This window comes from Phyllostomus hastatus, unplaced genomic scaffold, assembly GCF_019186645.2.
Source record: "Phyllostomus hastatus isolate PE091 unplaced genomic scaffold, TTU_PhHast_1.1 phas_contig_312, whole genome shotgun sequence".
Lineage (NCBI taxonomy): Eukaryota > Metazoa > Chordata > Mammalia > Chiroptera > Phyllostomidae > Phyllostomus > Phyllostomus hastatus.
In genome coordinates, this window is record NW_025333849.1 from 3,617,496 (window position 1) to 3,633,103 (window position 15,608).

General features: G+C 48.9%; 1 protein-coding gene across 1 annotated transcript in view; it reads right to left on the minus strand.

Moving 5' to 3' along the window:
- PHF2 (PHD finger protein 2) overlaps positions 1 to 15,608 on the minus strand; it is an 82,934-nt gene that overhangs the window by 35,777 nt on the left and 31,549 nt on the right. Inside the window, exon 2 of the mRNA XM_045839783.1 lies at positions 4,064 to 4,149. Within this exon, the coding sequence (XP_045695739.1) occupies positions 4,064 to 4,149 (86 nt within the window). The remainder of the gene's footprint in view (positions 1 to 4,063; positions 4,150 to 15,608) is intronic.

The window sequence follows — 15,608 nt, forward strand, 5'->3', positions numbered from 1 at the left end:
CCCACAGGCTCTTCCTCATGCACCTGATTGTGCCCCTCCATCCAAAGCCTCTGGGGTGGGGGAATGAACTTCAGACATGGAAGGCTTGTCCCACACCCCTGCCCCTCGATGCCCACCAGAGCAGGGCAATGTCGGCACCACGGATAACTCCCCACTGTCCTCCGGTTACCCCATCTCAGGTCTGTTTTCCCCAGAAGCTTGCAAGCACCTGTCAAGTAGCTTAGCTCTGTACAGTGGTCAACAAAGCGACAGATGACCTGAGGTCCCAGCTTCCCAAAAAGCCCAGGGGGCTGGGAGAGTGCCCATGACAAAAGTAAGGCCCTGGGGTGAAGACACCACCCCAACCACAGCCTGAGGTAACAAAGGAGGAGTACAGTGGAACTCACATATCTAGCTTCCTGGATCCAGGCTGTCCCATGAATGGAGGCCCTGCCTGCCCCCAGTGAAAGGCAAGCCTGGCTCTAAGGGGGTCCCCACCTATGAGGGGGCCAATGTGTTCAGGGATTTGAGGTGGGGTTAGAAGGAATTTGAGGTAAGATGAGAAGGGAACACTGCAGAGAGCAGAGGCTGACTGACAAGAGACAGGTGATCCTAGTGCTGTGTGGGGGGCAGCAGGAGGAGAAGAGAGATGCTGAGGAAGGAATTCCATGTGAGTCCCTCCAGGCTGGCAGGGTGAGGGTGTCCCCCATGCTTCCCAGCTGCTGTCCGCCCAAAAGGGCCTGAGGATGCCTGCAGTAGTGCCTGAATCTGCCCCTCCTTCTGCTAGGCAGTGTGGTCCCAGGGCATCCCCACTTCCAGGGAAAAGACAGAGACTGCAGCCATGCCAAGGTCTCTCCTAGGAGGGTTTGCAGAGTCACAAGGATGCAGACTGCCTGGCATTAAATGCCCTGTCCTGGGAGGCCACATGGGAAAACTGAGGCTCGGAGGGAGCATGGGGCCAAGCAACAGGGGACAAGCTGGGTGCAGTGGGTAGGAGAAAAAAGGCAGCATCTCCATGTGCCCCCAGAAAGTGGGCCTGAGAAGCAGGTGCTGACCAGCAGCTGGGGCAGTTCTGGACCACCTGGCCTTCTAGACCCTAACTCAGAACTGAGCAGCTCATGAAGAACCTGTCCTACCTAATGCTATGGCTAGAGCATGTGGGCTGGGACAACAGCCAGAGACAGAGCTGCGAGGCAGGGTCTGAGCTTTGCTAGGATCCCCCTGCAGCCCTGGCTAAAGGGCTCTTTCCTTCCCCAGGGCCCATGATGCCCCAAGCCCAGAGGCTGAGTCCTCCTGCCTGTGGCACCCTAACATCCCTCTCTGACAATGCACTCTGACAATGCACTGCCTAGTAGAACACCTGGAGTGATAGCTGACAGCAAAGCCAGGCTCAGGGAGAATCAAAGTGAGAAGTTAATGAGTCAAGTAACCTCTCAAGCAGTCACAGAGCTAAAGAGAGAGAACACTGGGATCAGAATCACTTTAAGGGTATGCGACCTGCTTTCCGTGAGCCTTCATGTCAACTGTCAATGGGGACTTCTTGCTGCGTTCCCATGGGGACCACTAGGCCCTGAATCAAGTCTATGTGAATAGGGAAAACCTGTGAGCTCCCGCTCCTTACCTTGCCATGTCTGCCACAAATCCCACTCAAAGGGAAGGAGGCAGGCCTGGACCTCAGAGGGCCCCCAGTGCAGCCCATGGGTTTGGGGCTATCCTGGAGATACAGTGACATGGAGGAGCCTCTTATCCCCAAGGGACCTTGCTGTGGACGGTATGACTAAGGTGATGTGGCAAAAACCAACTGGTGTGTCACAGGCTCCAGTCAAAAGACAGACTTATTTCAAAGAGTGATGGTCAATCTGGAACACACACTGGTGGAAGATGCTAGAATCTGTACCTTTGTCCCTGATGGCAGATTGCAACCAATAACATTAGACAGAGAAAGCAGGCATGCATGTATACACACATGTACACACATACAAATACTCATGCACACACACGCACTCACACATATGTCCATATGCACACACAGAGAGAGAATACACACATACACATATATACAACCAGGCTACCATTTCCACACTCTCTGGGGGTGGCTGTCTCTAAGTGCCACTTTAAGTGGTAATAATGGGCAGCTAGGAACCACAGGGACTCTGCCCAAGCCCATGAGCACAAGAACAAGGGCTGACAGAGGAAGGCACACATACCCCTGAAAGCAGGCAAACTGTCATCATCAGGGAAGGGTGTTTCTGGGAACACAGAGGGGCATTGGAGAAACTGCATTCTGTGTGCACACCAGGGCCCACCTTATACCCTGCTATAACCCAATCCTCACCCCAATTCATGCAACAGCCCTGAACCACACAGAGGTGGCCCCAACCTCCCTGAGCCCCCTAAGACTATGCCTCCCCTGGAACCTGGGCTCTGCTGGGGGGTCAGGAGGGGTCTCTAATCCAGCCCTGCTTTGTCACCAGCCCTGCCCTCAGGGTTACATGGCACAATCCACAAATCCCCACCCTGTTCATCTCTCTTAGGCTCTGAGCTTTCCAGTGGTTCAGAAGGTGCCAGAAATGCCACCAATTAACCCATGGGGTGGTAGCCACCTATGGTATCTGCTGAAAAGCAGTGACAAGACAAATGATCAGGTACTTAGAGTGACACCAGTGCTGCCAAGCCCTCGGAGAATGAGGGTAAGTTGGAAATTGCTGTCTTTCATGTTCCAACACAGCAGGGCTATGATCCACCACCAGCCAAAACCAGTGTCCAGCCTGCACCTTCTGTAAGCAGCCCAGGACCCAGGCTGGAAACCAGAGGCCACATTGACATCTCCCATCCCATCTCTCTTGTCCTGAGGCCAGCCCCTCTCGTCATCCCTGCAGACTATAGCACCACACGTCCCAGTGAGTTCAGCCTTGGAATTCACCTCCCATCCATGACATGGGCACGTCTTTGACATGGGAGCCACTTTGGATGAGCCAGCACCCTGGTGCACTCCTGAAGAAACTTCCATATGACCAAGAGACCAGACGAAGTGGGGGAATAAAAGTCCCTGGATGGGCAAAACAGCAGGAAGTTTGAGAAAGGAAATTGCCCAAGATGCCCTGCAGGGTTGGAGAAAGGAGGTATAGAGCAGACCTACATGATGCAAATTTCAAGACCCCAGCATGGCTGTGGTCAGCTGGGCAGGGCTGGACTGAGTGGCCCTTTGCCCTGCATCATGTCCCTGTCTTAGACCAGCCTGGCCCCTACAGGTACTAGAGTTTGCAGCCCCTGCTGAGGCCTTTCAGAGTTGATGGAGTCTTTGCACAGCAGTTGTGAGTGCAGGAGCTCATTCTGAGGGGCTGCAGAGTGCCCCTCCAAGGACATAAGGGGAGGAAAAGGAGGCAGCAATTGTCCCCAAGCACCAGGGTATGACTGTAGGGAACCGATCTGCCTGGCAATGGCAATTGTAGCTGAGCCCTATTGAAAAATCTGATAGGCGCATTGTGGCACACAGGAGCCAAACCCACAGATCAGTTCTCCTGTGGGAGATCAGGCCTGCATTATACCTAGGCTGCTTTGTGACTTGCTCTTCCTAAAACTCCCTCGCCCTGAGTTCAGGCAGCAAATGCTTACTGCATATCTTTAAAGCAACTTCCTGAAGTCTGTGCTAATTCTCCCAAGGACTGAAGTGTAACCAAACCTATTACTCTTATTGGTCCCTTCCATTTGCAACATTTTTTCCTTGTTAATCTGTAAGAAGTAATCAGTAGCATCCCTTCTGTTGCTATCTGTAAAAAGGAATTACCTAAAACAAACCTAACCATAATGAATGAAAACCTTCTTTAATGTATGCTATTAGAAAGCCAATAAAAGCCTGTCAAGGCAAGGGTCTGGGTGCTCTCTTCTTGAAAGAGTGGCTGTGCTGTCCCTTTTCCTCCACAGGACTGGGTAGTCTGTGTGAATTTGTCTCATATCTCATTCACAACGCCGCGGACACTGCAAGCAGGGTGCGCATCATGTGACCACCCAGGGTGTTTCACCCCAGCAAGCCAGGTCAGGAGTAAATCAGATCCCAGGGGTATATGCATGGTGCTGTACTTACAAGTAGACTTCCCATGGGTTTTCTCGCAGTTTGGGCAGTGGTATATGTCAATGTCTGGTGCCTCCTCCTCTTCTACTCCAACGCAGCTGAAATGCAGGAAACAGACATCACTGGCATGCAATAATTCCATGAGTGCTTCCCCTGCAAAGCTTCCAGGCAGCTCTTGCTCACTTCTTGAGAGGGGCTGGGGCAGTGTAAGTAGAGATGAGGCAGAGCATATGTGGGGACAGTGGCTCACAGAGACAACTTAGGGGACAAGGAGGAAGGCAGCAGGGGCAAGGAAGACTTTGCCCAATGCAGGAGGGACGAGGTGGTCCAGCAGGCCTGCCTCCATTAAAGCTGTCACTGCCCTATCTCCACAGAGCTCAGGGAGGCTGAGGGCATCATTTAATGGGGGACAGCTCGGAGCCATGGGCAGGGTCCCTCTGGACCCCATGAGGGATGGCCACAAATCTCCCAGGGGGCAGGACCATGGTGCAGGGACAACTGGATATCAAAAGAATGAAGCTAAACTCCTATCTTACACCATGTATAAAAATTAACTGAAGACAGATTAACCACCTAAATATAAGAGCTAAAGTTATAAAACTCTTAGAAGAAAACAGGTAAATCTTCATAGCCTTGGATGTGGGCATGGATCCCTGGATATGACATCAAAAGCACAAGCAACAACAACAAAAAATAAATTTAATGTCATCAAATTAAAAACTTTTTTGCATTAAAAAACACTAATCAATAAAGTGAAAAGACAACAGACAGACTGGGAGAAAATATTTTCAAATCATATACTTGATAAGGTTCTAACATCCAGAATACATAAAGAACTTACAACTTGACAACAAAAACAAACCAATAAAAAATGGGCAAAGGACTTGAATAGACAGTTCCCCCAAAATGAGATACAGATGGCCAATAAGGTCGTGAAAAAATGCTCAACATCCTTAGTCATCTTTATGCCACTGAAAGCAAATCAAAACCATGACATACCACCTCCTACCCACCAGCATGGCTATAATTTCAAGAAGAAGAAAAAATAGGAAAATACCAAGTGCTGGAAAGAATGTGGAGAAATTATAACCCTATCACATGGTTGGTACAAATGTAAAATGTATGGTTTCTATGGAAATAGTATGGTGGTTTCTCAAAAGGTTAAAGATAGGATTACCACATGCCCCAGCAATTCCATTTTTCTATAAATGCCCAAAACAACTAAGAGCAGGTCAAATAAATCCCTTTACATAAATATTCATAGCAGCATTAGTCACAATAACCAAAAGATGAAAATAACCTAAATGTCCATCAACAGAGAAATGGATGAACAAATTATGGTATATCCATAAATGGAGTATTATACAACCTTAAAGAGGAATGGAGGGCTGACACATGCTACAAGGATGAACCTCAAAAAAAATTATGCTGAGTGAAAGAAGCCAGACATAAAAGACCACATATTGTATGATTCCAACTATATGAAATGCCCATATTACACTGAAGGCTGACTGTTTGTTCTGGAGGCAGGAGGAAAAGGCAAAAGGGCAGTGGCTGTTTAGTGGGCATGATGTCTCCTTTAGGATGAAATGTTTTTGAACTAGATAGAGGAGATGGTTGCACAACACTCTCAAATGTTCTGAAATAGTCCCTTTAAATGGTTGATTTGATGTTATGTGGATTTTATTTCAATAAAAACTAAAAAGAACCTGGCCTCTGAGAGTGATGATATCCTATCATCACTCACAAACCTTGTCACTGTTAATGCTGGCTGACTGCTCACTCCCTAACAGGCAGCAGCAAGAGCCCTAGAGGCATTATTTTGGGACAACCCTGAAATAATGGGGATGATTATTACTAGCTCTGTTGTAAAATGAGGAAACTAAGACACAAGAGGTTAGATGTCTGCCTAGACCCAAAGGTCTCCTTACTGTTCAATGGGACAATCCTCTTCTCACACCAGGCACTGGCCCAGCACTCAACAGACAAGACCCATTACAGGCCACCAAGGCCCTGGGGTCCCAGACAGGACACTCCCTGTGTAGCTGCCACAATACCGCAGTTCTGGGAACAGACCCTGCAGCTTAGAAAGACTTTGATACGTATTTTTGAAAACATTAAGTTCACTCTCCATCTCAAAATATAACTGAAATAGCCCTGGCTAGCGTAGCTCAGTGGATTGAGTGCGGGCTGCGAACCAAAGTGTCGCAGGTTCAATTCCCAGTCAGGGCACATGCCTGGGTTACAGGCCATGGCCCCCAGCAACCGCACATTGATGTTTCTCTCTCTCTCTCGCTCTCTCTCGCTCTCTCTCTCCCCCCCTTCCCTCTCTAAAAATAAATAAATAAAATCTTAAAAAAAAAGAAAAAAGAAAAATACTAAAATATATATATAACTGAAATAAAGTTCCAGCAGCCTGAAGAGTTGATTGTGAAGCAGGACATAAGGACATGTTTGCTCTCATGATATAAGTAACTTTCTAAACAAACATACAAAAAATGAGAAAGGAAATCAGAACACTGATAGACTGAAAGTGCTCCAAATCATGAAAGCAAATTTTCAAGGACAAAATATGAAAAATATTCACAACAAATACAACCAAGTTGTATTTGTAATACAACTTGGAAGGGTAATACTACCCTTCCTCCAGGAACTAAGGGCCTCTCCCCACAGAGACCAGTGCAGAGCCAGAACAGAATGGGCACTGGGCTACTGTGGGAAACAGACACCCCTCACCAACCCATGAAAGGCACACTATAATCACACCACATCGTTTTTACCTAGAAAATTGATCACAACCAAAAAACGTCACACTGGTGACACCCCATGTTGGTGAAGGCACAGTGAAGAGAGCAACTGCTGATAGATTATTGCTGGTCTGTCTCCACAGCACCTACCTGGGCTACCAGCCTCAGTTTGCTCATCCATCAATTGGCCTCATGACACAAGTGATCACACTGGGATGGAGGTGGCTGAGGCTAAGCACCACACAGCTGTGCCTGCAGTCAGCTTCCACGGCACACACCCACCTGGAGTCACAGTTAGGATCAGCTGGGTCCAGAAATTGGACCCAGAATCCACATCCCACGTCCACAGCCCAAGTCCACACCCCCTGTACACAACCGAGGTCTGCACTCTATGCCCACATCTAGAGTTCACACCCCGCATCCACCCGTGTCCACATCCTGAGTCCACATTTCAGGCCCACGCCCTGAGTCCACACCCCCTCTCCACATCCTAGGTCCACAACCCAAGACCACACCCTAAGCCTATATCCCCCATCTACACCCCACATCCATACTCCTTGTCCATACCCCACCTCCACACCTCAGGTCTATACCCTGCATCTACACCCTGCATCTACACCCTTGACCCACATTTTGAGTTCACATCTGGTGGTGACTCCAGGCTGTCTTTTCCCTGGCAGTTCCTAAAGCAGACAGACACTCAGGATAGCCCATTTCCCTGATAGGTCTGCTTCCATGCCAACAGAGACCATGCATACCCATGGCTATGTATATACCCTTTGCCCCACCACAGCAGCCCTGGGGACTTACAAGGAGAACAGCAGGCTCTATCACCAGGCCTCTATGTGCCACTCCCTCCCAAAGGCTGTGTGGGGATTGAGTTACAAGTCAATCAAAAGGAAGGATATCAATACACCTTAAAAACCCCCAGTGAGCAGTCCTTAGACCTGATTACCAGAACAGGCTCCTTAAGCACTGCTGTTGGTCCCCCATGTTCCTGAAGTCCCACTGTGCTCTGGAAGGTAAAGGGGAGCAGCTCACGTGACAGGTGGGAAGCTGAGGCCCAGGGGTCATAACTGTATGCACACCAGCCCCCTCCTCCTGGGGCTCCCTCTCCATATCATCACCTACTGAGGGTGATGGGCACTCAGGACTGAGAGGGGAAGTAAGAGGCAGGGATGGTAGGTCCCTTTTTTTGCCCCAAACACCTTGGAACCACTGCCTCTCATGTGAAAGAGACACCCAAGGCCTGGACCATAATCAGAGGCTGAGGCTGCAGCCAGAGCAGGCCATTCAGTGAAATCACTCATTTATTTTATTATCCCAAAGTGAAGGTCTCTTGAGTGACCCTTAAGAAACTATTTATGAAATTACTTCAAAATCTGAGTGGACAACACTTACAGAAAAGTCAAAAGCATTTCCCCTGCACTAAAGCCAGGAGCAGATACTGCCCGTTCAGAGGAGGCTGTCCCCCTGGCCCATACCCACAGTGTATGTGACCAAAGCTGTCCACATTCACTAATACAGCAGTCAAGTGGTGAAAGAGCATCAGTTTGAAGTAAATCCCAAACATGAACATGCCTGCAGGTGGATGTCCACACCACACCCTTTGCAGGAACCCTGGTAAGGGCCACCTGAGCCCAAGCAGCTGGATCTCATTGATTTGAGGTCTCCTCCCCAGATGGATGTGAGAGCCCAGCATACCCAGCCCGGCCCGCTCATACTCCTATGTCTGCAGCAGGGTGGCCATGGTCTTGCCTGCCCATGCCCCAGGTGGTGTATGTGTCAGGACTGTGTGGACAAAGGCTCAGTGACAAGCTGGGTGTGCCAAGGATGGGGAAGGATAATCCTTGCAGCATCAGGCCCCAGACTTAGGGAATTCTGGAAGGAAGGTGGGCACGACCCTTGTGGGAAGCAGGCATTAGAGTCCACCCCATGCTTTAGGCTCAAGCAGGGGTTACAAGTTACCTGCATACAGAGGATAAGGGGCGTCAGGGGCCTGAGAGCCAGGCCCTGGACACAGCCAGGCCCTGCTACATTTGTGTCCCTAAAATCACTGCATCTGTACAATGCAGTCCAGACCCAAGATGGGCCCACACAAAGTGTGGCCTAGGTGGTTATGCAAGGCCGAGGGCTAGGGTCCAGGTGAGCACAACTGTGGTGACATGGAGGGGAGGAAGAGGATGTGGAGAAAAAAGGGGGAAATGGGACAAGAGAGGAGCAGGGGCATAGAGCCCAGAAAGTTAAGTTAGGGTAGAGAACAGAAGACCAGGAGCTGGAAGGTGTGTTGGGGGGACACAAGAGAGGACAGGAGTGGACAAAAGCCATCCAGACAAAACAGAACAACTACAACTTTAACGGTTCTGACACTTTGGCAAAGAGACAGCCAGATAACAGTGGTGGCCCCATTGGCTGCAGACCTTCCTGGATTATAGGAGTTTCATGACCAAATCCAGGCTGCCCAGCCCCAGTGTCCCTGATGGAAGGCTGTGGCCACTCTGGGTGGTGGGCAGCAAAAGTGGGCATAGGTCGTGGGGGCCACCTAAGACATGTGAAGGCAGACTTAAATGAACAAGAGATGTTTCCATCAACATGTAGGCCTCCCAGGGGCCCAAGGTTGGCACTGTTTCTGTGATAGCTGAGGAAGAGTCTGGGAAATGAACCAGGGACGGGCCCATCCTCATACAGTGAAGGGGAAGTGGAGATTACCAGCTGGCCCAATGACACATGTGGGGACAATACACCACAGCCCAAGTAGAGGCAAGACACCCAAAGTACATCACAGGCACAGGGGATAAGGCCCCACATACCATGCCTGAGGCAATGGCTGGGACCTGTGACTCTGAGTGTGTGGCCACTAAATGGCTGAGACACTAGGAGAAGCGATCAAGCAAGTGTCTGGTCAGCATGTACATGCCACAGGACACAATGCAGAGTGCTCTGTGTGCCAGGATCCTGCTAAACTAATGCTAGAATAATAAGAATGCAGTAGATCTTTACATACTGACCTGAAAAGAATTCAACAATGTATCGTGAGGTTAAATTGTATAGTACAATTCCTTTTCTTTTTTTTACTGAATTTATTTGGGTGAAACAGGTTAACAAAATTGAACAGGTTTCAGGTGCACAATTCTATAATACAACATCTGTATTATACATCTGCACACTGTACTGTGTGTTCACCAACCCAAGTCAAGTTTCAAGGAAAACCCAAAACAAAGATGTGGGTGTGTGTCATGTGTGCATAAGTGTGTACATGCATGTGTGCATGTGCCTGTGTGTTCCTGTAAGTGAGCTCACTCAGTGAACCCTGCTGAGGAGGCCAGGTGGTGAGAACTGGGAAGGGAGGAGACTGCATTTTCAGGAGCACAGAGTCTGTGAGGCCTGAGATGGATTTGATCTCAGCTAACCAATGACCCTGGAACCTGGCACTGATTCAACCACAAACAAGGTTAAAGCTAGCTTAGTGCCCAGAGGCCAGGAAGTACATAGAAAGGTAGCAGAATTTTCAGAGGTGCAGGTGGGTGACGTAGTGGAATGAGCTGCCCCCCCACCACAAAAAAAAAAAAAAGGCCAAGAAAAAAGAAACTGAAGGGGTGGGAGAGTGCAGAATTCAGATGCTTGCAAAGCCACAAAAGCGCATCAGAATTGTCCAAGCAGCCTGTCTGCCCTGGGGAAGGCCTATTCCTGGTGCACAGCCTGGGTCTGCCCCTCTGAGCCGCTGTGGTTGTGAGGCCCTCCTGGCACTGAAGAACTAGGGACAGGACTAGAAAGGAAATGACTACTCACAGGAATCCCTGCTCAGCCCTCCTGCAGGAAGACAAAGGAATGTCAAGTCAGGCACCCTGCCCAGGGCATAGGCTTCCACAGGTCTAGCCTGGTCACCCCATACCCACTGCTTAACATTTGCAAATCAAGGCTGGAATTATGTCCTGATTCCTCAATTAGATTACATCATAGCTTTTTTTTTCTAATGTTGTTGTTTGTCAAGGGTGTTGATTTAATGTAAATCACAACTTTCATAACAATGTTCTAAAATTTCTTTAACTTATAGGAGGAACCTCAAAAAGAGAAAGTGGCCCCTTTCAAATCCAGAGTAGACAGGCAGAGCCTCCCTGCATGGGGCTGGCCCTGCACCCACAGTGGGAGGCACCCAGGAGCTCAGTGGTAGCACACTGATTTGTCAGTGATGGTCGTGATGCAGATGGGGCTGCATGGACCAGGTGCTCATCCTGCCTACAGAGGGAATAATGTGGGCAGGAGCCTCCTAAAATAGTCAGGTGTGCCAAGGGCTTTATAAGGTTTTTATCCTACAGGTCAGTAATTCCACATCCATAAACCTGTTCTAAGACAAAAAGTAGAAATGCATATAAAGCGGGCCATCCCAAGATTACTTAAAATAGCAAAAATTAGGAGCAACAAACCCCTCTAGCCAGGGAGTCAGATACCTAGATCATGCTGTGCTCACATGGTGAAATATTATGCAGCCATTAAAGCTCAAGTTGCACACATTTTTGAGTTGAGACGTTTAAGATCTATAGACACTAAAATTACAGCCCTGGCTTAGAGAGACATGCAGAGGGCTTTGTGCTGGTGCCAGACAATGACATGTTCATTTTCTCTTTATGCTTTTCTGTCACTGAAAAGGGTGTGTATTCCCTTTGTACTGCGCAACAAAAATTGTGCTTTAGTTTGAAGGTTGGAACAGCCCCCAAGCGCCCCTTCCTAGTTCACTTCCTTCAGTCGTTCCTGGGTCCTGGCACCCTGTGAAGAAGCCTCCTGCGCTGGACCTCTGACTCAGCCAGGCCCTCAGAGGACAAGTCACAAAAATGAGCTGGAAAAGGAAAAAAGGAAACAGCCAGGAGAGCCTGGCGGACCTGGGATCACATGTGCAGGGATGTTGGGGTGCCTGCCACAGCCCAGGAACAGCAGGTGACACTGCCCACAGAGGAGGGGTCGCACTCTCTCCTGGAGGGTGGCTAGCCCGGGAACTCAGTGCAACAGGGTCACATACCATTGGCTTCCACCTCACCCTCATGGGGACCTGGCCACAGAGAGATGTCAGGGCTTTGGGGGCCCAGATGAAGTCTGTCTGCTGAGTCCAAGATGCAGACCCATGGGAAGAAACAGTGTGATTATCATCAGAAGCCACTAGGTTTTGTGGTAACTGTTACATAGCCATAGAAAACCAGGACTACGGGGAAAGACTTGATGCTCAGAAGAAGTGAAAACAGGCTCTGAAATGCAAAGGACAAATGTCCTCCTGTCCCCCTGCTGGTGGGACAGGTAAGCTCAAGATGGGTTGTATGTATAATTCCCAGCAACACATCTGGCACACAGCAGGGGCTTTTGAAGACAGTTTACTGCTTATCATATCTATCACCACCATCACTATCATATCTTCATCATCATCATCATTACCACCACCACTTCATCATCACCATCACCACCACATCATTATCACCACCACTATCATCACCATCGTCACCATCACTTTCATCAACACCCATCACCATCATCATCACCATCCTCCTTCTCCCCTTCATCATCATTATCATCATCATCACATTATCACCCCCATCACCTTCATCAACATCACCATCATCATCATCATCATCTTATCATCACAGTCACTATCAATCCCGTCATCATCATCATCCCTTTCTCGTACTGGGCTGATGAACCATGACACATGCTATCATTTCTGGCAGCAAGTGGCTGGAAAGAACAAAACTCCAGATGGAATCACAGAATCTGCATGGAAGAATGTCAATATCCATTCATTCCCTCTTCCCACATGTGCCACACTCATTTCTCTAGGCCTCCAAGGTAAGTGGACCCCAGCCCAGGAACTTCCCATCTCCCAGGAGATGATGGAGGAGCTCGGAGCCTCTGATCAGCTCAGTGCAGTCCCCACCTCACCCAAAGTTCATTCCTTGATGGCCATGATACCTCTTTTGTGTTTATCTATAATTCCCTTCAGCACGATAGAGCATCCAGAGGAAATGAAAGCCATAGTGGGGCAGAAGCCATGGGCAGGCTGTCTGGAAAGGAGCCCGCACCATCCTCCAGGTCATCCCTGAGAATGCTGTTCATGGACATATGGAAGAAGCCCAGTTGTAGGGTGAGGATAGCAGGGCTCAGAGAGTCTATGTTTCTTTAACTTCTTAATTTATCACAATTCATAAGAGAAACATACATCCACACCTACAATGGAAGCACACATTCATGGACTTACCCTTGTTGGGCACAAAGAGTTTGCTCCTTTGTTTTAGTTCAATGGTTTAAACAAGGTAGATCATGACTCTAAACTGATGTCACTTGTTCTAGTGCAAGGAGGTAGAGGGCTAGGTTCCTGATATCTATGTGCCTCTCCCCCCAACTGCCTTGGAACAGATGACTCACAACCCTAGTCTCAGTCCTTCAACTGGAAAGGGGCACCAAAATTAGTGTGAGGGGCAGCATGAGGAACTCGACAAGAGAGGGGTAGGTGGGGAAAGCCAGCACGGGTATAAGGGAAGAGCCCTGAGTCAGGCACAGTGCAGCCCTGAGGCATCTACAAGTGGGTGCCATTGGGCATAGACAGGACCCAGATCTCCCCTGGCATAGATGAGGGACTTAGGCAAAGGTAGGCTGATGACAGTTCTCTGCCTGCTCAATGTCACTGTCACCTGAGAGGGTGTCCTCACCCAATTCCTATCTTAAAAGTTTTAAATTAACAGAAATGTTGACAGATTAGTAAAATGGATACCTGTGTTCCCTTCACTCACATTCTCCAAAGGTTGGCAATTTGCTTCATTTGCTTTATATCTCTGCACCACCCCTAATTTATCAGACTGAAATCCCCCCAAAACAGAGCCATGTGCATGATAACCACAGCATCACAGTTAACCCCCAACATGTATCCTAATATAGGTGTCTACACATTCACATTTCCCCAGTTGTTCCCATATTCTTTACTGCTATTATGAACCCAAGGTCATGTGTGGCACTGCTGCCGGGTCTCTGGACAAGCTTTTTGTTTTTGGCAGTGTTGCCTTTTTCCAGGCTCCTGGCTCCTAGAGAGACACATTCTGGACTGTCTGGCAGTCATGCATAACCTCACTCGGGCTATGTTTCTGGTGTGGGTGCCCCGTCAGTGGTGCTAGTGTGGATCATAGACACAGGGCAGCCTGTCCCCCGCAGGCATGAAGACTGCAGTCTCTTGGCCAAGGCAAGCCCACTGTCAGGTGATGAAGAAGGGACTCTGTGAGGGGTCACTCTGCTGTCCCTGCAACCTTTGACATATGGCCTCAGCATCCAGAGATGTTCCAGCAAGAATCATTTACTGCCCTTGGACATTTCTATTCAGCAATATGTCCTGGCAATTATACTGCCTTCGAAATTGGTCAAGACTGGAGCAGAGAGCTTCTGGGAAAGTTTTGAGTCAGGCCTGTTTCTAAACACAAGCCGGGACTAGGAGCTGCTGAAGCAGGACTTGTTTTATGGCCCCTCAGAAGCTGGGTGGGGCTAGGGCTGTGTCCCTGTCAGCCCTTGAAATGTTAAATCCTTCTTAGGGGGACATAGAAGCCCTTCTAGAAAAGTAGCCCATACGTAGAGCTCAAGTCCAAGACTTGCTTCTCGTTAGCATCCTTGGCCCTTGGCCAAAATCTGTGCTGAGGTGCCAGCTTTGCCTCGTTATCTAGGAATTCACTACTCAGCTGCATTTCTGGACTACTATTTGCTAAAGGTAAACCTAAGCATGACTGGTAGAAACCACAGACTAAGCCGAGCCCCCTGTTGGTGGGACAGAAGTCACTCATCTTTGGAGCCCATTACTCAGCTCTAAAGGAACGGTTCTCCCTGACTTGCCTCCAAAGTCCTGGAGGTACTATAGCTCCTTGACCCAGAGACCTAAGGGCTGCCCCATCCCAGAAAAATCATGGAAGTCCTTGACTTCCTATTGGCACACTCACTGCAGTGGAGAACACAACAGAGCAGGTGCCTCACCTGTGAGCAAACAAGAAGAGGAGGGGCCAGCATGGAGACAGCATCCCAAGGGGTCTGAGTTGCTCATGTGGACTAAGTTGAAACACTACATTCCTAAGGGCTGCCTTCTTAAAATCTTACTCCTAAAGCATGTAAAAGTACAAAACCCTGTGTGCATGTTTAGCTTAGATAGGTGTTTGTTGTAGAGGAGTCAGAAAGTGCACAGGCTGGTGGTTCTAATTAACCAAGGCTGTGTCAGTGTTGACTGTGGGCCCTGAGAGAGACCTGGTCCTTCCTTCCTGCACCCTTGGAGACACAGCCCAGGGGGACAACACCCAGCACCCCTGCCAGAGTGCTCTGTTGCCAGTTTCACACACACACACAAGAATCCAAACAATGAACAGCAGCACCAGAAGAAAAAAAACCAAATGCCTAAATCAATGACTGTGTTTGTAGGGTCTTATATGCCTCTGGGAGACCTTGTCTCCCTGTGAAAGACATAATAAACAGTAGGGAGACTTTTTGTAGGAGAAAACATAATGAAACTGCCTGACCACAATTTAAATCATAACTTTCAGTAAACAGCTTACAGAAAAGGCAGAAAAGAGGTATGACACCACTTGTAAGATATTCTACCTACCATTTAGCACAGAACACTCAAGTGTCTGCAGACACTGCAGACACAAAAGCATTCCCACATGGCCCCTAGGGTGGGAGCTGCTGATTTTGAGAACACATGCTCCTTCATCTGCGGCCCTCTTCCCAGAATGCATAGGTAGGTACACTGGCAGAGATGTGCATAGGGCATTTACTGCAGCAGCAACCAGGAGTCCATCCATGGG